General features: G+C 42.6%; 1 protein-coding gene across 1 annotated transcript; it reads right to left on the minus strand.

The window, feature by feature from the left end:
• Nucleotides 1–2,037: 2,037 nt before the first annotated feature.
• On the minus strand, nucleotides 2,038–19,066 carry C15H5orf22 (chromosome 15 C5orf22 homolog). Its single transcript, XM_048429820.3, has 9 exons — nucleotides 18,882–19,066; nucleotides 17,993–18,138; nucleotides 15,264–15,413; nucleotides 10,807–11,233; nucleotides 9,114–9,176; nucleotides 8,449–8,570; nucleotides 6,862–6,928; nucleotides 5,876–6,015; nucleotides 2,038–4,820 (listed from the first exon to the last, which is right to left on the minus strand). The coding sequence occupies exons 1-9, from the start codon at nucleotides 19,017–19,019 to the stop codon at nucleotides 4,688–4,690; spliced, it is 1,386 nt and encodes a 461-aa protein (XP_048285777.3). The 5' UTR covers nucleotides 19,020–19,066; the 3' UTR covers nucleotides 2,038–4,687.
• Between the last annotated feature and the right edge of the window lie 13 nt (nucleotides 19,067–19,079).

The raw sequence follows: 19,079 nt of genomic DNA on the forward strand, positions 1-19,079 counted from the left end.
ATGCAGTTTTTGGGAAATCATGTCAAATGTTAGCTTTTAAAATTTTGGGCAAAAATTCAAGCTGTGATATTTGTAGGTTATGCTTACCCAGCATTTGGAACACAGTTCTCATCAGATCTTATTCGTAAGAGGACAGATCACAAAAGACCCAACTATCTAAGACTATGAAGTACAAGATCAAAAATGTTGGCAGGCTGGGTAAAGGGGTTCCATAGACAGTCCCCTAAACATCACAGGCTATTGACTATTGTCCAGAAATGAACGGTAAAGCCCTATTGCTGAAGACACAACTTCTTATGTCGTCAAACACAGAGAAACCAACCTGATCACTAGAAGCTTCATCCCTGCTGACTGGTGTTCATAGTGCTAGAAGGTGCTTTGCATGCTGGAGGAGAAAAGTAATCATCAGGACCACCCAGGTACAAACCCTGCAACCTACAACAAAGACCTGCTTGCAAGATATACTGATGCAATAGCGGCCACAAAGGTTATGGGCATAGCCAACCACTTCTGACTGGATTTAAGAATCACGCCACGAGATGGAAGACATATCTGACACCACTGGAGGGGCAAAATACCTGGGACTAAATACTAGGCCTAGGGGAAGACCTACTACTATTCTGCTAAAGGAGCACAGCAGTAAAATGACTCGGAATGACATGCGGCTATACACATAGATCACAGCATTGCTCAACTGCATCAGAGAAGCTTATTCTTGCAGTAAATGGTGATTAACACAGAGACCCACAAGTGGGTGATGTGCAGAGTTAAAGACTTTGGAGCACTCAACCCTAAATGGAATATCTTCATCTAATCTCTCCCCTCAGGACTCAGAGATCTACGTGGAAGAAGAGGCGGAAAGACCGTAGGAGCCAGAGGTGGTGGATGACTCCAAAGAAACAGCATCTTCCAGGCATAAAAGGCTGATGCACGTGTGATCCAGAGACTGGGGCAGCATGCACAGGACCTGCAAAGGCTGATGTCAGACAGAATCCCAGCTCTGCCAAGAGGAAGTGGACACCAGGTAACCAAGAAGTTAGTATTTACAAATGTACAATTGATATTTTCTGGGAAAGGGGAAACCAGTTTTCTCCAGTGGTATGTTCCTGGTATGTCAACCACACTCTAGGACAAGTCCCTCAGGAGCAGTTAGTCTACACAAAAGGAATTTCATGTTATTTATTTATTTATTTTTAAAGGACATGGAGTGGGTAGGGAGGATATGGGAAGAGTTACACTGTACGAAAAAAACCCATTTTAAATAAAAATTAAAATATTAGGGTGTTTAAAATATGGCTCAGCAGTTAAGAGCACTGGCTACTCTTCCATAGGACCAAGGTTTGATTCCCAGAACCCACATAAGAGATCACAACTGCCGGTAACTCTAGTTCCAGGGGATTTTACAACCTTTTCTGGTCCCCATACATACAGGCAAAACATCCATATACAAAAACCACTAAAATAATAATAAATTTTTTTAATAATACTCAGTAGATGCTTATTCTGATTATAATAGAAAAGTTTTAAATTATGAATAACTATTTAATCCTCTATTAACTTCTTTCCTAATGGGGAAAACTCCTCTTTTGGAATAAAAATCTCTGATGTTAAGAATCATTATTCACAGAACGTCTGTGAGAATATTGCTTCAAAACTCAGGGTTCAGGGGCTGGAGAGAGGGTGGGTGCAGAGCCTTGCTTCAATGCTATTTGTTTATCTATTCCTTCACCAGCATTTGAACACAAATGAAGGACATCTTAAGCAACTTCCTGTCTAGATTCATACTTTACTAATTGGGCTTCATTCAACAAGTAGGACTGAGCACAGGGCTGTGTGTGTTGGGGGGGTATGGAAGGGGACACCTTATATACCAGAATGCTTATAAAGGAAACAGACTTTTTGTTTTCTTTTTGAGATAAGTCTATGTAGCCTAGGCTGGGCTTGAACTCATAGGAATCTTCTTGCATTAACTTGAATATTGAGATTACAGGTGTGTATCACTTTTATATGACCCAGGTTAAAAAATGAGGAATCACATCACAGTTTACTGGACTCATTTATAATAACAACTCTCCCAAAAACAACAAGAACAAAATCAAAATAAAACATAGGTTAAAAACCAATGAAACCAGCAGACTGACATCGAGAACAAGTAGTGATAAAGTTTGATCTAGAAATCTTAAAACTGTCAAGCATAGCATTTAATTTCATTTAGCACAGAAAAATTTATACATAAAAATAATGCCTATTTACAGAACTTTAACAGAAAGTTTTCAATATATATAAAAAATTTACAAAATTTTATAATGACAAGAGAATTCACCAGCAGAAAATATGGCCACTATAAAAATGGAACATAGCTAGGTGGCAGTGGTGCCCGCCTTTAATCCCAGCACTTGGGGAGGTAGAGGCAGGTGAATCCAGTTCGAGGTCAGTCTGGTCTATAAGAGCTAGTTCCAGGACAGGTTCCAAAGTTACAGAGAAACCCTGTCTTGAAACCCCCCAAACAAACACACAAACAAACAAAAAAATGGAATATGCTTCCCTCTACCGCACAGTGGTCACGTGCCCTGGAGTACTAGCTGCAGCCAAGTAACTGATTTTGGTCACACAACTCTACAGGCTCACGTGCAGATGAGGGCTGAAAGTGATCTGCAGAAACCGGAGCAACTGCTATGCTCAGGTGAACAACGGACGCTTTCCGCTGTTTTTTACACACCATCTCACCCTTAAAGGAAAAGAGACTAACTAGAGAACAAAAGCAGAGCCAAGTACGGGAAGAAGGTAAACTGAGGAAATAACTCGCACGGTCAGCGAACACTGTAAACACTGTTGTCTGCAGAGGCGGGGCGGGAGGGGATGTCCCTTAAAGCACATCTCCCCCTCCCCACAAGTTTAATCCAGTCAGAAGAGCCTACCAGTCTTCTGGGTCACGAGGGCAAACTTGGCTTATTAAATACATAAAGCATGATCTCCAAATGCATACAGCAGAAAAATATTCTCTTCTATATGCAGTGATAGGTCTTTCTAGGGAAAAACTTGCACAAGTCTCTCTAACACAATTTCCTTCCCTTTCTTATTTGGGGAGAGATTACTCTGGAAAATGTCCCCAGTGCTCTCCTGGCTGCCTCAAATAAGAAACGGTTCTTCACTTCTTGTCTTGCTCTGAACTCACCTACGGGAGGCCCCCCCCCCCCCGCTGTGCTCAGTCACATGACGAGGCTGGTGGAAGGCAGCTATGGCCTTGGGTATTCATGTCAGTTCACAAAGACGTAGTTTTCCTACCTTTTCCTTAAAAAGTTGGTTTATCAGAACAATTCGTTCACCTTGATTTTTAAGATTTATTTATGTGTTTATGTGTGGTTATGTACTTATGTGTGTGGAGCTGTGAGGCCACAGGAGAGCACTGGCCTCTAGCTCTGGAGTTGTAAGAGGTTATGTGCCATATGGGTGCTGGGAACTAAACTCCAGTCCTCTGCAAGAGCAAAAGTACTTAGCGACTTTCTAGCCTCTTGACCCTGACTGCCAATAAAGTGACACTTGGTGACCACATGCCAGCTGAGGCCACAGTGACAACCCAAAGGACCCCCCCTCCAAAAAAAAAGTCTTTCCAATTATCAAAAAGTACAAGCAGCCAGGCAGTGGTAGTGCATTCTTTTAATCCCAGCACTCAGGAGGCAGAGGCAGGTAGTTCTCCAAGTTCGAGGCCAGTCTACAGAGTGAGTTCCAGGATAGCCAGGGCTACGCAGAGAAACACTGTCTCAAAAAACCAACCAACCAACCAACCAAACAACAACAACAAAAAACCAAAAAAACCTACAAGCAACGAAAGAAAGGATTTTTTTTTTTTTTACTCAACCAGACCTCTGGCATAAAAAATGCTGGAGAACATTTAGCAAAAGCGTGGGCACAATTCCAACGTCCTTAGACAGGCAGCCTTGGTATGACAGTTTCCTGGCCTGGCAAGGAGCTTTTTGCATCACTTTTGAGACTGTTACTTCCCGGAAAGCCAGGGTGCCTGAGCGCTGACTGCGTGCCCGAGATGCATCTGTTCTCTTTCCCTGAGACTGTCCAGAGCCCATCATTGCTTCTCCCGTGTCCCCCAGGAGGACAAGAGGGCGAGGGCATCTTGTCTTTAGCAGTGTCGGGCAGAGGAGAGTGCTAAAATAAGCACCAGCTGAATGAATAAATAAATAAATCTCATTTAATCCAAAGCTCTGTCTGGGGAAGAGAAAAAAATCTCTCACGAAATCAAAGACAACATGGAAAGCAAGAAAGATAGATAGCCAAGAGTCCCCATCAACTGGGGTTTACAGATTCGACGTAAAAACAATAAAACATCATCTACCTCTACCTCAATTGCCGTATTCAACAACTGATATTTGCTTGAGATTCAAAATATCTGACTGATTTCAACCGAAAGTTAACATAAAAAATGCACTCTGGCTGGGTAGTGGTGGCGCATGCCTTTAATCCCAGCACTGGGAGGCAGAGACGGGCGGATCTCTGTGAGTTTGAGGTCAGCTTGGTCTACAGAGCAAGTTCCTGGACAGTCAAGGCTACTCAAAGACACCCTGTCTCGAAAAGCCAAAAGATGAAAGTGTCCTCTGGAAGACTCACAAACAAAAGCCCTGCTGCTGTACCGAACTGCACAGGAGCCTAGTGCTCCGTGTGTGCTCCGTGTGCCTCAACATGGAGGAGACTCGTCTGAATACACCAGGTGAGTGTCCAGGGCCCCGTAGAGTAAGCTCAGCACATTGAGCACCTTTTCCTGAATGTTGTCAACCTGTTCAGGAGGACAGTAATCATCCAGACTTGACCTGCAGCCAAGAGAGAAAGAGGAAGGACCTGTGAGTATGACAGAGTCGTTCTGTGTGGAGGGACAGCCGTGTGTGCTGCGGTCACTGAAGTGACACACGGGTTCCTGAGACCTGGAGGATGTTACCGACCTTAGGTGCGTCACAAGAATTGTTCTTTATCATGATTTTCAAAACGCTATTCTGTAGGACAGGTACTTGTTGTACTTTTGCTTTGAGACAGGATGCTGCTATGCAGACCCGGATGGCCTTAAACTGGTTATGTAGACCAGGTTGGTCTCAAGCTTCCTGTGACCTTCCTGCCTTTGCCTCTCAAGTGTGTATGACAAGCATGTGCTACCATGGCTGAACTCCGGCCCTTGTACGAACTGGCATGCACTTTACCCCCAGAGCCATCGCCCCAGATCATGTCCTACATGCTCTTTAATGCTCACAAGCCCCGAATAGGTGACACAGTGTTGTTTCAGGGTAAGGGAACTTTTTTTTCCTTAAAATTTTACTTTTGTGTTTGTGTTGTGTGAGTGTACACCCATGTGTGTACGTATCACAGGGTGCTGAATAGGGCATCAGGTACCCTAGAACTGGAGCTGTGGCTGTGAGCTGCCTGATTGTGGGTGCTGAGACAGAACTCAGGTCCTCTGCAACAACAGCAAATGCTCTTAACTGCTTAGCCACCTCTTCTGTGAGAATGTGTGGGCATGGTGGGGCTTTAACACACAGCGTGAGGAGAGCTCTGCTCTTCCTCTCCCCTTCACTAGCATCCAGATGCTGCCTGCGTTCCTGGCTGAGAAGAGGAGACCTACTCTCTATCTTCAAAGCTGGCCGTATGGCCCCTTCCAAACATTAGCTCCTTCTCTGATTCTGCTATTTCAGACTTCTTTTACTAATTTTGTGACAACACTGGTTCCACTCAGGTAATTTAGGATAAATCATTTCAAAACCCTAGAATTCATCACATTGTAAAGCCCTTCTGCTGTGCAGGGGCAACACATCCGTGGGTTCCAGAGGGTAGGACACAGACATCTCTGATGGACTGTTATTCAGTCAGTCACACTGACCTTGCGATTGTCACAAGAGTAGGCTTTGGAAGATTTTTCAGTAGATAATACACAGACTGAATAAGGCACTCAATTTCTTCTTCTGTGCTGATGTGATGAGGGAGTTCTGAATAATCACAGGTTAGTCCAGCCTGGTGAACCTGAAAAGAAATTAAAATGGCACTGTGAGCTGGGTATACAGCTCAATGGCAGAGCAGCCTAGCAAGCACAGCACTGGCCTCAAGCCCAAGGCTGGAAACAAAGACTCTAAATGACACTTCAATGATTCTGAGAGGTTCTTGAGAGAGTGGGCAGTGAGGAGACAGGCAGATCCAGTGAGCCAAGCTGGACTAAGGAGCTTCACATTCAGAGAGACCTCATCTCAAAAATACCAGCTGATGGTGACAGTGTGAAGGCTCATCAGTAAAGGTGCTCGCCGCAAAAGCCGGACCTCAGTTCACTCTCAAGAACCCACGTAAGAGCCGGAGAGAACCAATTCTACAGTCTGAGCACTACATGTGCTCTGTGACAAGAGAGGGAGAGCTCACGAAGAATCAAGGAACGCTTCACACACACTTATCTGAACACACATCTGGTATATCAGCACTTTCAAGCCCCAAGTATCATGCACCCATCATTCCTTTTCTATGTGTATAGGTGTTTTGCTTGCATGTATGTATGTGCACCACATGTATGCAGTGCCTACAGGGCCACAGGAGGCCATCAGATCCTCTGAACTGCAGTTACAGATGATTCTCAGTGGTCATGTGGGTGCTAGCAACTGAACCCGGGTCATCTGAAAGAGCAGCCTGTGCTGTTAACTGCTGAGTCATCTCTCCAACCCCCATGGAAAACTATTTTTAACATTTTTTTCTGAAAAGTATGTATTTTATCACTCTTTATTTTTTAAATAAGTAACATGAACAGACTTAACCACTTTAACAAAAATTCCACCCAGAAAATTACCTGTATAAAGCATCAATTTAACAATGATATAAAATATTTACCATTTCATAGTCTGGTACTTCCATCCGTTTTTTCAAACTCTGTACAAGTGGAACTAGTGATTCCATTCTGGAAAAAAGTCACCCCAGCCGTTAAACACCACAATAACCTTGACTAGCCTTAGCAACATACTAGATACCTTTTTTTTTTTTTAAATCATGGTTTGGGGTTAGGAGCTGTGCTGGATAGTTTTATGTCAACTTGACACAAGCTAAAGTCATCTGAGAGGAGTCAACCTCAACAGAGAAAATTGCCTCCCTAAGGTCAGGCTGTAGGCAAGCCTGTAGAGAATTTTCTTAATTAGTGATCAATGGGAGAGGGCCCAGCCCATTGTGGGTAGGTCCATCCCCGGGCTGGTGGTCCTGGGTTCTATAAGAAAGCAGGCTGAGCAATCAAGCCAGTAAGCAGCACTCCTCTGTGGCCTCTGCATCAGCTCCTGCCCTCAGGTTCCTACCCTGCCCGAGTTCCTGTCTCACTTCCTTTGGTAAATAACTGTGCTGTGGAAGGATAGGCTAAATAAATCCTGTCCTCCCCAAGTTGCTGTGGCCAAGGTGTTTCATCATAGCAATAGTAACCCTAACTAGGACAGGAGTATATATATAACTCAGTGCGCTGGGCGGCGGTGGCACACACCTTTAATCCCAGCACTCGGGAGGCAGAGGCAGAAGGATCTCTGTGAGTTCGAGGCCAGCCTGGTCTTCAAGAGCTAGTTCCAGGACAGGATCCAGAGCTACAGAGAAACCCTGTCTCGAAAAACCAAAAAAAAAAACAAAGCAAAAAACAAAAACAAAAAACTGTCCCCCCTCAAAAAAACCTCAGTGCTTGCCTAGCTACATGTACAAGGCTCTGGGTTTAGTCCTCAGCATTATACAAAAAACATTAATGATTAAAAAGTAGAGTTTCACCATGGATACATGCTTCAAATGATGGTTGAGAAATACGAATAAAGTTGTTTAGTACCATCGTCTTTAATTTGAAACAGGGTCTCACTATGTAGCCATGGCTGGCCTGGAACTCAAGGAGACCCTCTTACCTCTACCTCCTGAGTGCAGGGATTCTAGGTATGCACCATCTCACCTGGCCATCTTGTTAACAAAACTTGTAATTACTACTGTTACCACTGTATTTTAGAAAAGTAACTTTATTTCCAAAGCCCAGGTTAGTTTGTAACTCAATATGCAGCTGATGACCTTCAACTCCTATTTTCCTGTCTCTACCCCCAAATCCTGTGACAGAGTACGTCAATAATACTGAATAAGGCAGTGGTCAACACTGGGTGGCATCTTTAGTTAGCTTTGAGACAGAATGTTTCACTGACTCAGATGCTTATCAATTCAGTTAGGCTTGTTGGCCAGTGAGCTACAGGGATACGGTTGTCTCCGCCTCCCTATTACTATCAAGCGTGGCTTTTTAAATAGATGCTCAGGATCTGAACTCTGGTCCTCATAGCGATGTGGCAAGCACTTTCCTGAGTAAGCCATCTCCCTAACCCTTGAGTCTAATTTAAAGAGCAACCCATCAAGCAAACTGGAATGTAGCTAGAATGGACAATTCAGGATTTGGGGAAGAAAATGTTTAGGGGGTCTTACCCAGGGTTTGAAGCCCATCTCTGTACAGTTTCTTCACCATCACCGTCACACAAATCAGCAAAAATTGCTTCTAAGTCTTCTAATTGGTGAGTTCGAGTGTCAACAATATCTACCAAATCTTCCTTTAAAAACATTGAAAAACTGAGATTACAGTTATTCCTTTTTTTAAAAAAAAATAATTTATTTAACTTTATGTGGATTGGTGTGAAGGTATCAGATCCCCAGAAACTGGAGTTACAGTTGTTAGCTGTCATGTGGGTGCTGGGAACTGAACCCAGATCCTCTGGAAGAAGAGTCAATGCTCTTAACCACTGAGCCAGCTCTCCAGCCCCTACAGTTATTCCTTTAAAAAAAAACAAGTAAAATACTAATGATGAAAATACCAGTTCACTTAGCTAAAAAGATTTTCTATGTACTGAAGCACTCATCAAGAAAATACACATGTATGCGTGAATATCTATATGCACACAAAGAATCCAGAGAGCTGAGAACATTTAAATAAGCTACAAGGTATTATTAGAGCCAGGCAAGGAGGCTCACATTTACAACCCCAGAACTCACGGGGCTGAATTGGAAACCGACTAGAATTATACAAATTCTTAAAATAAACAACCGAAAAACAAAAGTAAGGTAGTAGTTAGTGGCAGATAAAGTATAGGGTTTACCTCAGTAAGGTTACTATCAGGTTTTTTAAACTGGTAAAGCTCCTGTAGAATTTTGTACTCATCCTGTAAGACAAAACAAAATCCCCAAGGTTAGGAGTTTCCAACAATATGCCGGTGATAAACAAGAGAATATCTGAGAAAACATCCAAATGTTTGTCTGGGAGAATCAAGCACACTGTATACTTTAGATTTCCAAAGCAGATCTAATTTTCCAGGACAAGTTTATCCAGCTGGACAGAATTTAGTATAAAAATTGGAGAATAGGCTAACAGATCATAAAAGTGTTTCTAAAACTATACCATTATGAAAATGGATATATCCCAAGCTCTAAACAGACTGTAGCTGTTCATGGGAGACACGCATGCCTGCACTGACGATCACAGAAGGTCCCCCACGTGTACCATGCAGCTACTTCCCTGGCGACAGAGCGCTCTGGTGTATAGAAGGAATGCTGACACACAGAACCTGAGTTAAGAGAAAGATGCCTGATACAGCTAGGGTTTGTAAGTTAAATAAAAGGAGTAGACTCCTTGTAAACCTAACTAGACAGCTCCATTTCTAAGTGGCTGCATCTGGCCCAGGGGTAGGTAGGAGCTAAAATGTCCTAGGCACAACACTGCAGCATGTCTTCAGTGCTTCGCTGATCTTAACAATACTATGAGCTGGGGCTCATTTATTACTTAAGTCTTGATTCTGCAGCACAGAGGGAGGGGGATTGAATCCACAACCCTGAGCAAGTTAGGTAAGCACACTACTACTGAGGTACACACTTAGTAGGCTGTGGGAGATTGGTTACAGTGCCAGAAAGGCAAGTACCTTTCCCAGGATGGCACAGCTGGTGAGCAACAGATGCAACAAACTGGAATTACCTAGTATCATTTTTTTTTTTTCTGAGATAAAGTTCCATACATCCCAGGCTAGATTTGAACTCATGATCTTCTGTATCTATTTTTCAAGTACTGGTCTTACAAGCATGTACCACCATGCTTTGTCTTGTTATCTTTGTTCATATTAAAAATACAGCTGGGCCAGAGAGGTGGCTCAGAGGGTAGAGGTGCCTGCCACCAAGCCTGATGATCTGAAAACTGACTTCAGAGTTGTTCTCTGACTTCCACATGTGAGCTGTGGCACAAGCCACCATCACTCAGAATAAATAAGTTCATGAAATAAATTATAAAGTATAATATAGGCTGGATATCTTTATCTGAGATGGATGCTTTGAAGCAGAAGTTCTATCACATCCCAAGAGTTTTTCAGATTTTGGAATATCTGGGGACTTTATGGGTGCATTTCATCATGGTGTGTAGAAGGTTTGGGATTTTGGAATATTTTAGATTTTGGATTATTTTTATTTATTTATTTTTTTTCCAGATAGGTTTTCTTTGTAGCTTTGGAACTCTGTAGACCAGGCTGGCCTTGAACTCAGAGAGATCTGCCTGCCTCTGCCTCCTAAATGCTGGGATTAAGTGCGTGTACCACCATCACCCAGCTGATTTTGGAATTTTTAATTAGGATTGATGATAAGCTTATATATAATTTTAAAAGACTAGAAAAGAACAGAAGAATATGTGGCAGAAAACATGACCTTTAAACCGAAGACAACTATCCAGATGTTTGCAGAAAGCTTGCTACCTGTGATACAGAGAATGCTGTGCAATTGTCAAGGTCTATGCCTCCAAAAGACGACATTTACCTGAGTGAACATTTCTTTGAAGGGATTTTTGACAGAAAAAAAATCCAAGTCAATATCTAAAACAAATGCATCTCCATCCTTCAGCATCTCCAGAATGCCCCCAGCGCTGGCTGGGCTCTGGCACTGCTGGCCTCCACAACCTGAGTGTGATGGCTTTTGGCAAGCATGGTCACTTCTTGGGGTCCCTGCATCCCCTGGCAGTCCTTCTGAGCAAGGGTCTCCATTAGCAGAGGAAGTGCTCTCTCTACCGCCCAGTGCCAGCTTGGGCCTCTTTGCAGAAGACACGGAGTCACTGTCATCCTGACTGTTACAGAGTTTGTAAGGCTCTACCATGATGACATCCAATTGCAATGGTTTTTGGTTCTCTAGCTGGTCTTCAGGTACAAACAGACCATCACTTAGGAAGTAATAATCTGTACTGGTAACCCTGGAGCAAAGAAAAAAAAGAATATTTCAAGGAATGAGCAAATAGCTGACATTACTATGATGCTGCAGAAATAAGGCACACCCAACAAAAACAAGGGACTGCAACACTTGTACTCTGTCTCCAGTAGCAATGGCTTTCTCCGCATTCTCAGCAGGTACAGCACTGCATGAAGTAAAGACTACGCATTTTTTTTGTGGTCCACCTTACAGCTAGATGTGGCCACCTCAGAGTTCTGGTCAGTGACTGTGACAGGAAAACAGGTGTGTGGAACAGTGCTCTCCCATCCTGCTGACCAGCTGTGAGCATGAAGGTGGAAAGTTACGCCAGCCTAATGAGGACTCCAGAGATCATGGAACATAAAGATAGAAGGAGTCAGACGTGGTGATTCATGTCTGTTATCTCAGAGCTTGTGAAGGCAAGGCAGACTGGTGCAAGTATGGGACCACACACAAAAGAAAAGAAGAGAAGGGGAGGGGAGGGGAAAGGGAAGGGGAAGAGGAAGGGGAAGGGGAAAGGGAAGGGGAAGGGGAAGGGGAAGAGGAAGGGAAAGGAAAGAACAGAAAGATCTAGTTTTTCTGAACTGGAGAGTTGCTATCCAGGCTTGGTGTGTGTGTGCGGTAAGCTCCAACCTCACAAAGAAATTGTTACTCAAATGAGAAAACAAAGGGATGGAGAGAGGATAAGTTAAGAACACTTGCTGCCCTTTCAGAGAACCAGAGTTTATTTCCTAGCACCTATAAGAGATGGCTCACAACTGCTTGGAACCCTAGCTCCAAGGTAGCCAACCCCCTTTCTAGCCTCCTTTGGCAAATGCAGACACAGACACACAGACACAGACACAGACACAGACACACACACACACTTAAAAAATGTAAGTTTTTTATTTAAGAAAAAATTATAAGAAAATTATAAGAAAAATTTCTCTAAATACAGATCTTTCTGACATAATTTATAACTCCATTTAAAGTATATAAACACAGTATTTTTAATATGAAAAGCAATTTCATGAGTCCTAGATTTCTGTTTTAAAGATTTATTTGGTGCTCTCTCTCTCTCTCTCTCTCTCTCTCGCTCGCTCGCTCTCTGCATGTATGTATGTATACATAAGTGAGCAGGTGCCATGGGGCCAGCAGGGGGTCACTGGCTCCCATGGAGCTGGAAACAGGTGTTTGTGAGCTACTTGACGTGGGTGCTGACATCCCAACTCCAGTGATTTTATAAAGCAGCAAGTGCTCTTATTTGTTGCGCCATCTTTCCAGCTCTGACCTTCTTTTTGTTTTCCTTTCTTTTTCAAAGGGACAGAGTGTGACTAAGGTGCTCAGTGTGGCACCCAACACCAGGGCTCACGTGATCTTGCCTCAGCCTTTCAAGAATCTGGGACAATAGGAATATGTAGGTAATATTTCTGACTCTAAAAATATCAGTATGTTCTCAGCTTTTTGACTCTATTATGTCTCTGTGAGTACTCAGAAGACTAAATTCAATACATGCTTCAGAGGCATATTCTACTAAATAAAAAGAACACAATTTAACCCCCACCCTTTTATCTCTATCTATCTATCTATCTATCTATCTATCTATCTATCTATCTATCTATCTATCTATAAGTGACTTGTGACAGGGTCTCACACAGCCTAGAGTGGCCTTAAAGTACTGTTTCTCCTGTCTCCATCTCCTGAGTGCTGGTATTTCTGACATGGGCTCATAATGTGCTGGGATTGAGTCTGGGGCTTCCAGCACACTAACCACACACACTGCCAACCTAGGTTCCACCCCTAGTCCTTATAGCTGTAAATTAAAATCAAAATAGATCAATGACATAAAAACAAAATGCAAGTTTATTAAAAACTGTAACACCCCAATGAAAACAAAGACTGTAACCCTAACCAAGATTTCTAGTCTTGGTTATGTGTGGTATACATGCCAGTATGTGTTTGTGGAAGCTAGTCAAGCCGGGTGGCATCCCTTCAGTCTTCCTCGTCTGAAGCTGGGAGTCATACAGACCTGCCTGGCTCTGCCTCCTCAGGACAGCATTAGAAGTATGTGGTGCCAGGCCTAGCTTTGGATACAGGCTCTGGGATCAAACGCAGGTCCTCATGCTTACACTGTAGAGCACTTTACTAACTTAGCTGTCCACAAAGCCTCATATTCTTAATAAGCAAATTTCACTTTGCTTCTATTTCTGCAAATAAACTCAGATTCATGCCTACATGCAATTGCAACTGGCTGTTCACACATTTTCACTTGTTGGACTAACTAATTCATGAGCTAAGCACAATATTCCCAAAGCTGAATATATTGAGTTTCTGAAAATGTCTGTGATGCTCTGTGCCAGAATAAGATCCTGTCTCAGGAAACCAAGACCATGCCTGGTATGGTGGTGCACCCCTTTAATCCTGGCACTGGGAAGGCACATCTCCATGAGTTCAAGGCCAGTCTGGTCTTCACAGACCGTGCTAGGCTATCCAAGGCAATGTAAGTGAAAACCTGTCTCAAAAAGAAAAACAGAAAACCTGTCTCTCACACATATATCTCCACATCAAGTTGGCTCACATCTTTAACCCCAGCAATTGGGAGACCAAGGAAGGGCTGTTGTAAGTATGTTGAACAACAATAACAACAAAAATCTGTCAGCCTATACAAAATGGTTTAATTTTACAGGTTCTATTAGGCCCACTCAACATACTGAACTCACTTTTTCATACAGACCAATATTATGTACAATATGTTATATGTTGAGATCTAATCACTTTTTAAAAAATATATAGTAAACGGGGCATATGCCTTTAAACCCAGCACTTGGGAGGCAGAGGCAGGAGGATATCCATGAGTTTGAGGCCAGCCTGGTCTACAAGAGCTAGTTCCAGGACAGGTTCCAAAGCTACAGAGAAACCCTGTCCCGAAAAACCAAAACAAACAAACAAACAAACAAACAAACACACATACACACACATATATGCGTGTGTATTACGTATAAATAGTAAGCACAATTTACATAAATCAAGAAGATGCTATTCACATAAATGATAAAAACATGTAACACCAAAGGTAACATTGTCATCAAAACAGACACAGAATTAGGGTCACAATTTTTATTATCACTTAGGGTCTATAAAGTTATGTGTACATTGATTTAAAAGTTCTTCCCATCCCAAAAGAATTTAGAACTGGACTGCTACTGCTAGAGACAGACACTGTAGCAACACAAGTTGGAGGATATCGGTTCAGTACCATATAGAAAAAGCCTGATGTACACATAGCTCTAATCAGAGGGCATAGGAATTTAAACTAGCCTTAATACCAAACACCACAACAATAAATTTAAAACCTAAAATCTGCTTATCCAGAATTATTGGCTGGCCTCAGACTCAATATGTGTCTGAGGATGACCTTGAACCGACCTTTCTGTCTCTATCTGTTGAGGGCTAGGATTACAGGTGTGTGCCACAACTCCCAAGTAAATTTTATGTTTTCTCAGGGCTGGGAATTGAACTCGGGACTGTAGGCATGTTGGGTAAGGGTTCTACCACTGAGCTACACCTCCAGTCCTTACTTTGCATTTTGAAACAAGGTCTTGCTCTTAGGTTCAAGCTGATTTCAAATTTGAGCATCCTCCTGCCTCAGCCTCCCAAGGGCTGCGATTATAAATATGTGTTGCTTACCTTGTCTGGCTCATTTCTAAAAGTTAAACTCTACTCACTATAGTTGCATCAGAAGAAGCAGGGAAAAAAAGACACCATTGGTTGTATAAACTGTAAGATAGTGTAAGACTTGATGAAGTTAGCCAGCAATGGAACCTGAATTCCAGAGAACGTCATAAAACATAACAAATTAACTAGTAACAAATACAAAGAGTACATGAAGGAGATCAAGAGAATTAAAAATCTGTTTCCGGTGATTCAAAGACTTTTTGGAGCACTGGGCTATCTAGTCATATCGCTCTGTGTGGAGGCTCTTAGGAAGTTATTACAAGAATTCAAAGGAACAAGCATTCAGTTCCTTTTGTACTTACCAAAAATGAAGAAATTACCTGATTGTGGTGGTAGAAATGTCTTTGCCTACTAAGAAGTGGTGTTTGCCCTCTCTGATTTGCTGAGCCCATGTGGGATGAAGCCATATTATGTGAGAAAAATGGCCGGCATAAACTGCAGGCATGATCCAATTTTCAATACTTAATTCTCTGGAAAAAAACAGAACATTAACATTATTAATGAATGCTTTCCCCCAAACATTTGAAGACAGCAGGTCTCAAGAGTATGGCCCCTGAGGTCACAACTGTTTTCACGGAGATGCTGTTTCCCTTTCGCTGAGCAGACGTTCGCACAAGACTGACGGTGTGCAGTGACAGTGGGTTGGGATGCTACGCGCCATGCAAGAATCGATTAACAGCCCCTCTCAGTTTCATGACTAGCAATCGCCCCTGTCTAAAAAGCTAGTTTTGCTGAAGAATGTTCATGGCTTTATTAATTCTTGCTCCTAACTGGATATTCTAAAATATTCTGTGTAGCAAAAAGAGGAAGACAGTGGAACTCCTTCTCCTCTAGACTGTGAAGTACAATGGTTGCTTCAAGGAAAAGCACCTGGGACTGAATTGTGAATCGAGTCAATTTTGTTTTTTGAAAGCTCAATTAATTGTGGTTATTTAGACACGAGGCTGGATTGTCGAATTTTGCATTCCAGCTGAACTCTCAGAAGCCTGTGGAGTTTTGGTGGAAGATCAAGAACAGTTACAACATCACTTATCTGAGTAAGTAATAAAAACACTATCTCATTTTCCAATCACGTCTTTCATCATATACTTCAACTAAAACAACACACAGCAACAGACTGAATGAAGAAGCAAACAGAGAACCCAGGTGTCGTTTACAGGGGCAAAAATCAGATCTTAAAAAATTTAAATAATTCTAGTTTTAAAATGTGGATTTTTTTTTACAAAAATAACTTGTTTATGCAGATATAATGATTTGATATTTTACAATGACCATCTGAAAACTTTATTTTTAATTTTAAAGTAAATACATGCAACTATAATTCACATTGTTTTCAAGGCTTAGGATTTTAAGAGTTTAAAAGAAAGCAGACCCTCAGGTATTGTGGTGTGTACATGCAGTCCCTGCACTGAGGGGTGAAAGGGAGGCCTTGGCTATATAACAAGCTGAAACCCCAGCCTCCAAAAAAAAAAAAAAAAAAAGCTAGAAAAAGAAAGAGAATACTAAAAAGTTTAAGAACTGTGTGGTCTGACTATATTCTTATATTCTTAACATTCTCTTCCAATTTCTAACTATGGAACACAGTAAGGGAATAATGGAACTACCACTACCACATTTCTTTAGGACTTAGCGCCCTGGTTGGAGTTCTGGAAAAAGATCTATAGGTGACTAAAAGTCATATGCTTTTACATATGAGACAATGAGAGGATTTCAGGGAACTCTATTATGGAAGAGAAGTCATTATTTGAAGACATATAACTCTGAAGGATAGAATATGAATTATGAATTTTACTTCTATTCCTATGACTGTATTTTTCAAGATTTATTTGACTTTTAATTATGTGTGTGTGTGCACATGAGTGCAGGTGCCTGCAGGGGCCAGAAGATGGAACTGGGTCCTGTAGAGCAGTTACAAAATGGTTGTGAGCCTCTCGGTGTAGGTGCTGGGAAGCACACTTGGGTCCTTTGCAAGTCTAAGTGCTCTTCTGTGCCAAGCCATCTCTCCAGCCCCACGTCTGTGATTTTACAAAATTGAAAGTCAACAGGATTTGTGACCTGAAAATAAGGTCAAGGAGAAGAAGGAAGGACACAGTCGTAGAAAGGACAGGCAAACTGACGATGTAGCATTGCATGCTTATGAGACTGTTTTCAGAAGTCACATTTTCTTGTACCCCACCACCAGGCTTTAAAAGGGGAGAGAGAGGACGGAGACCATACTCAGATGACTTCGCAAATCTCTTCTAACGTTCCAAATTCTAAATCAAATGCTGGCTTGGCTGTCTCTTATCATTTGTTTCTTTTTGTAAAGTGTTATTGGAAAGACCTCTTGCTGTTGGTTTCCACAACATTCATGACGGCTTTTCATGCTACAAAGGCAGGGATAAATAGTTGTATGGATACAAAGCCAGGAAACTGAAATGACCCCCCCCGCCCCAGCCTTAGTTTCTTCTCCTGTTGCCACCATAAATTCTTTGGCCAACATAAATACTTTAGCAATGAAGTCAAGGTAGCAAGTTTGAAGCAGCTGATCACGTTACATCCATAATCAGGAACCAGAGATGAATTCAAGGTACTGTTCACGTTCCTCTCTCCACTGATATAGACCAGGACCCCAGCTGGCAAGGGCACTACTCACCGTAGGTGGGTCTACCCACTGTTAGTTTTAGTAATCCACCCAAGATAATCACCCACAGACAAGTCCTGTCGCCCACTTTTCAGATAATTCTAAATGCTGCCGAACCTACAAAGAACACTTAACTGTAAAGAGGCTTCAATGTAGCCCTGGCTGTCCTCAAACAGTAATTCTCCTGTCTCAGTGCTCTAAGGGTTGGGATCACAGTTATCAGTCACCACGCCTGGTCTTTTTTTTTTTTTTTTTTTGGCTTTTTTAGTTTGTCAAAAACTTGTTCTAAACAAAATAAAAAAGGCAAATCAATAAAAACACACAAAAGCAAAAAATAAATTCATGAATGTAGCGAAGTCTGCTGTTTTAATCTAGCTACATGTTATATTTCAAACACATGAAATATCATTAAAAACATCGTGTTACCCAAAGAGTGCTTCCTTATCAAACACAGTGTCCGCTGGCATATTCACAGGGATAAGGAGGTCCGGATGTGAGTCAAAATGTAAAAAGCTTATATTACTGGCAGGAAGATGCTTCGAACCTATGGCCCGGTATATGAAAGGCAGAACCTGTAACAGAGAGACACACACACACACTAAGGATGGCATGCTGCCAAGTGCAGACGGACTCTAAATAAATAAATAACTGCACAAACTTGAGGTTCATCAAGGTGTTCAAAAGTGGGAAAATATAAAAACTCTTGTAGATGGTGCTTAAAGTTTTAGGGCATTTTCTGTCCCTTTAGGAGGATGGCCCTAGGCCACTTTTACACGTTATGTGTCCAGGTTTACTACTAAATTTGAAAGCACAGATCAACCCAAAGTTGACTGCGTCTCAGAAATCAACTTTCTTTTCCTCCTTTATCTTTTTCCATCAGTAAGTCCCCTTCCCCAACTTTTTCCTGGGGGTGGGGGTAAAGTGTTGAACCTAAGGTTAACGTTAAACACAGTACCACTGAGCTTCACTCTTGACCCCTCTTGTTTTATATCCAGAGACCTCCTCCCCGTGAGTCCTTTAAATAAATCTCCTTGATCCATGGCCCTCTTGCTGGCCGGCTACCAGAAGTCTACGTAAGGAACCCACATTACTACAGCATTGCTATAAAACGTTAAGAAACACTGAAGACATGTCCTCAGTAACAGTCCTATAACAGGATCTATGACTATGGTCCCCATTTTACTGCTGAGGGTTCAGCTCTTATCCTCGGCAGGAGACAGGAGGCGGCCAGCGTCAGATGCTGGCCAGGGCTCTGCAGACTGCTGGGGTTCGAATCCCTCCTGTCAGGGCTCGGGGGCTTCTGCCGTTCGCTCACCTCCTGGTGATCTTCCACCACCCACACCGGGAGCCGGGGGTAGCTCCTGAGGCGCGTGCAGTCCCCTCCGGTGTCACTCATGTCTTCGCGCGACTCTGGCTGTCGTGACCCCGAAGCACCCGGAGAGGTGCCCGGCATCTCCAAGCCGAGCGCACCGATGCCCTTTCGCGGCGGAAACGCGCGCTCACCCGGTTGCGC

Source organism: Myodes glareolus, chromosome 15 (genome assembly GCF_982192425.1).
Source record: "Myodes glareolus chromosome 15, mMyoGla1.1, whole genome shotgun sequence".
NCBI lineage: Eukaryota > Metazoa > Chordata > Mammalia > Rodentia > Cricetidae > Myodes > Myodes glareolus.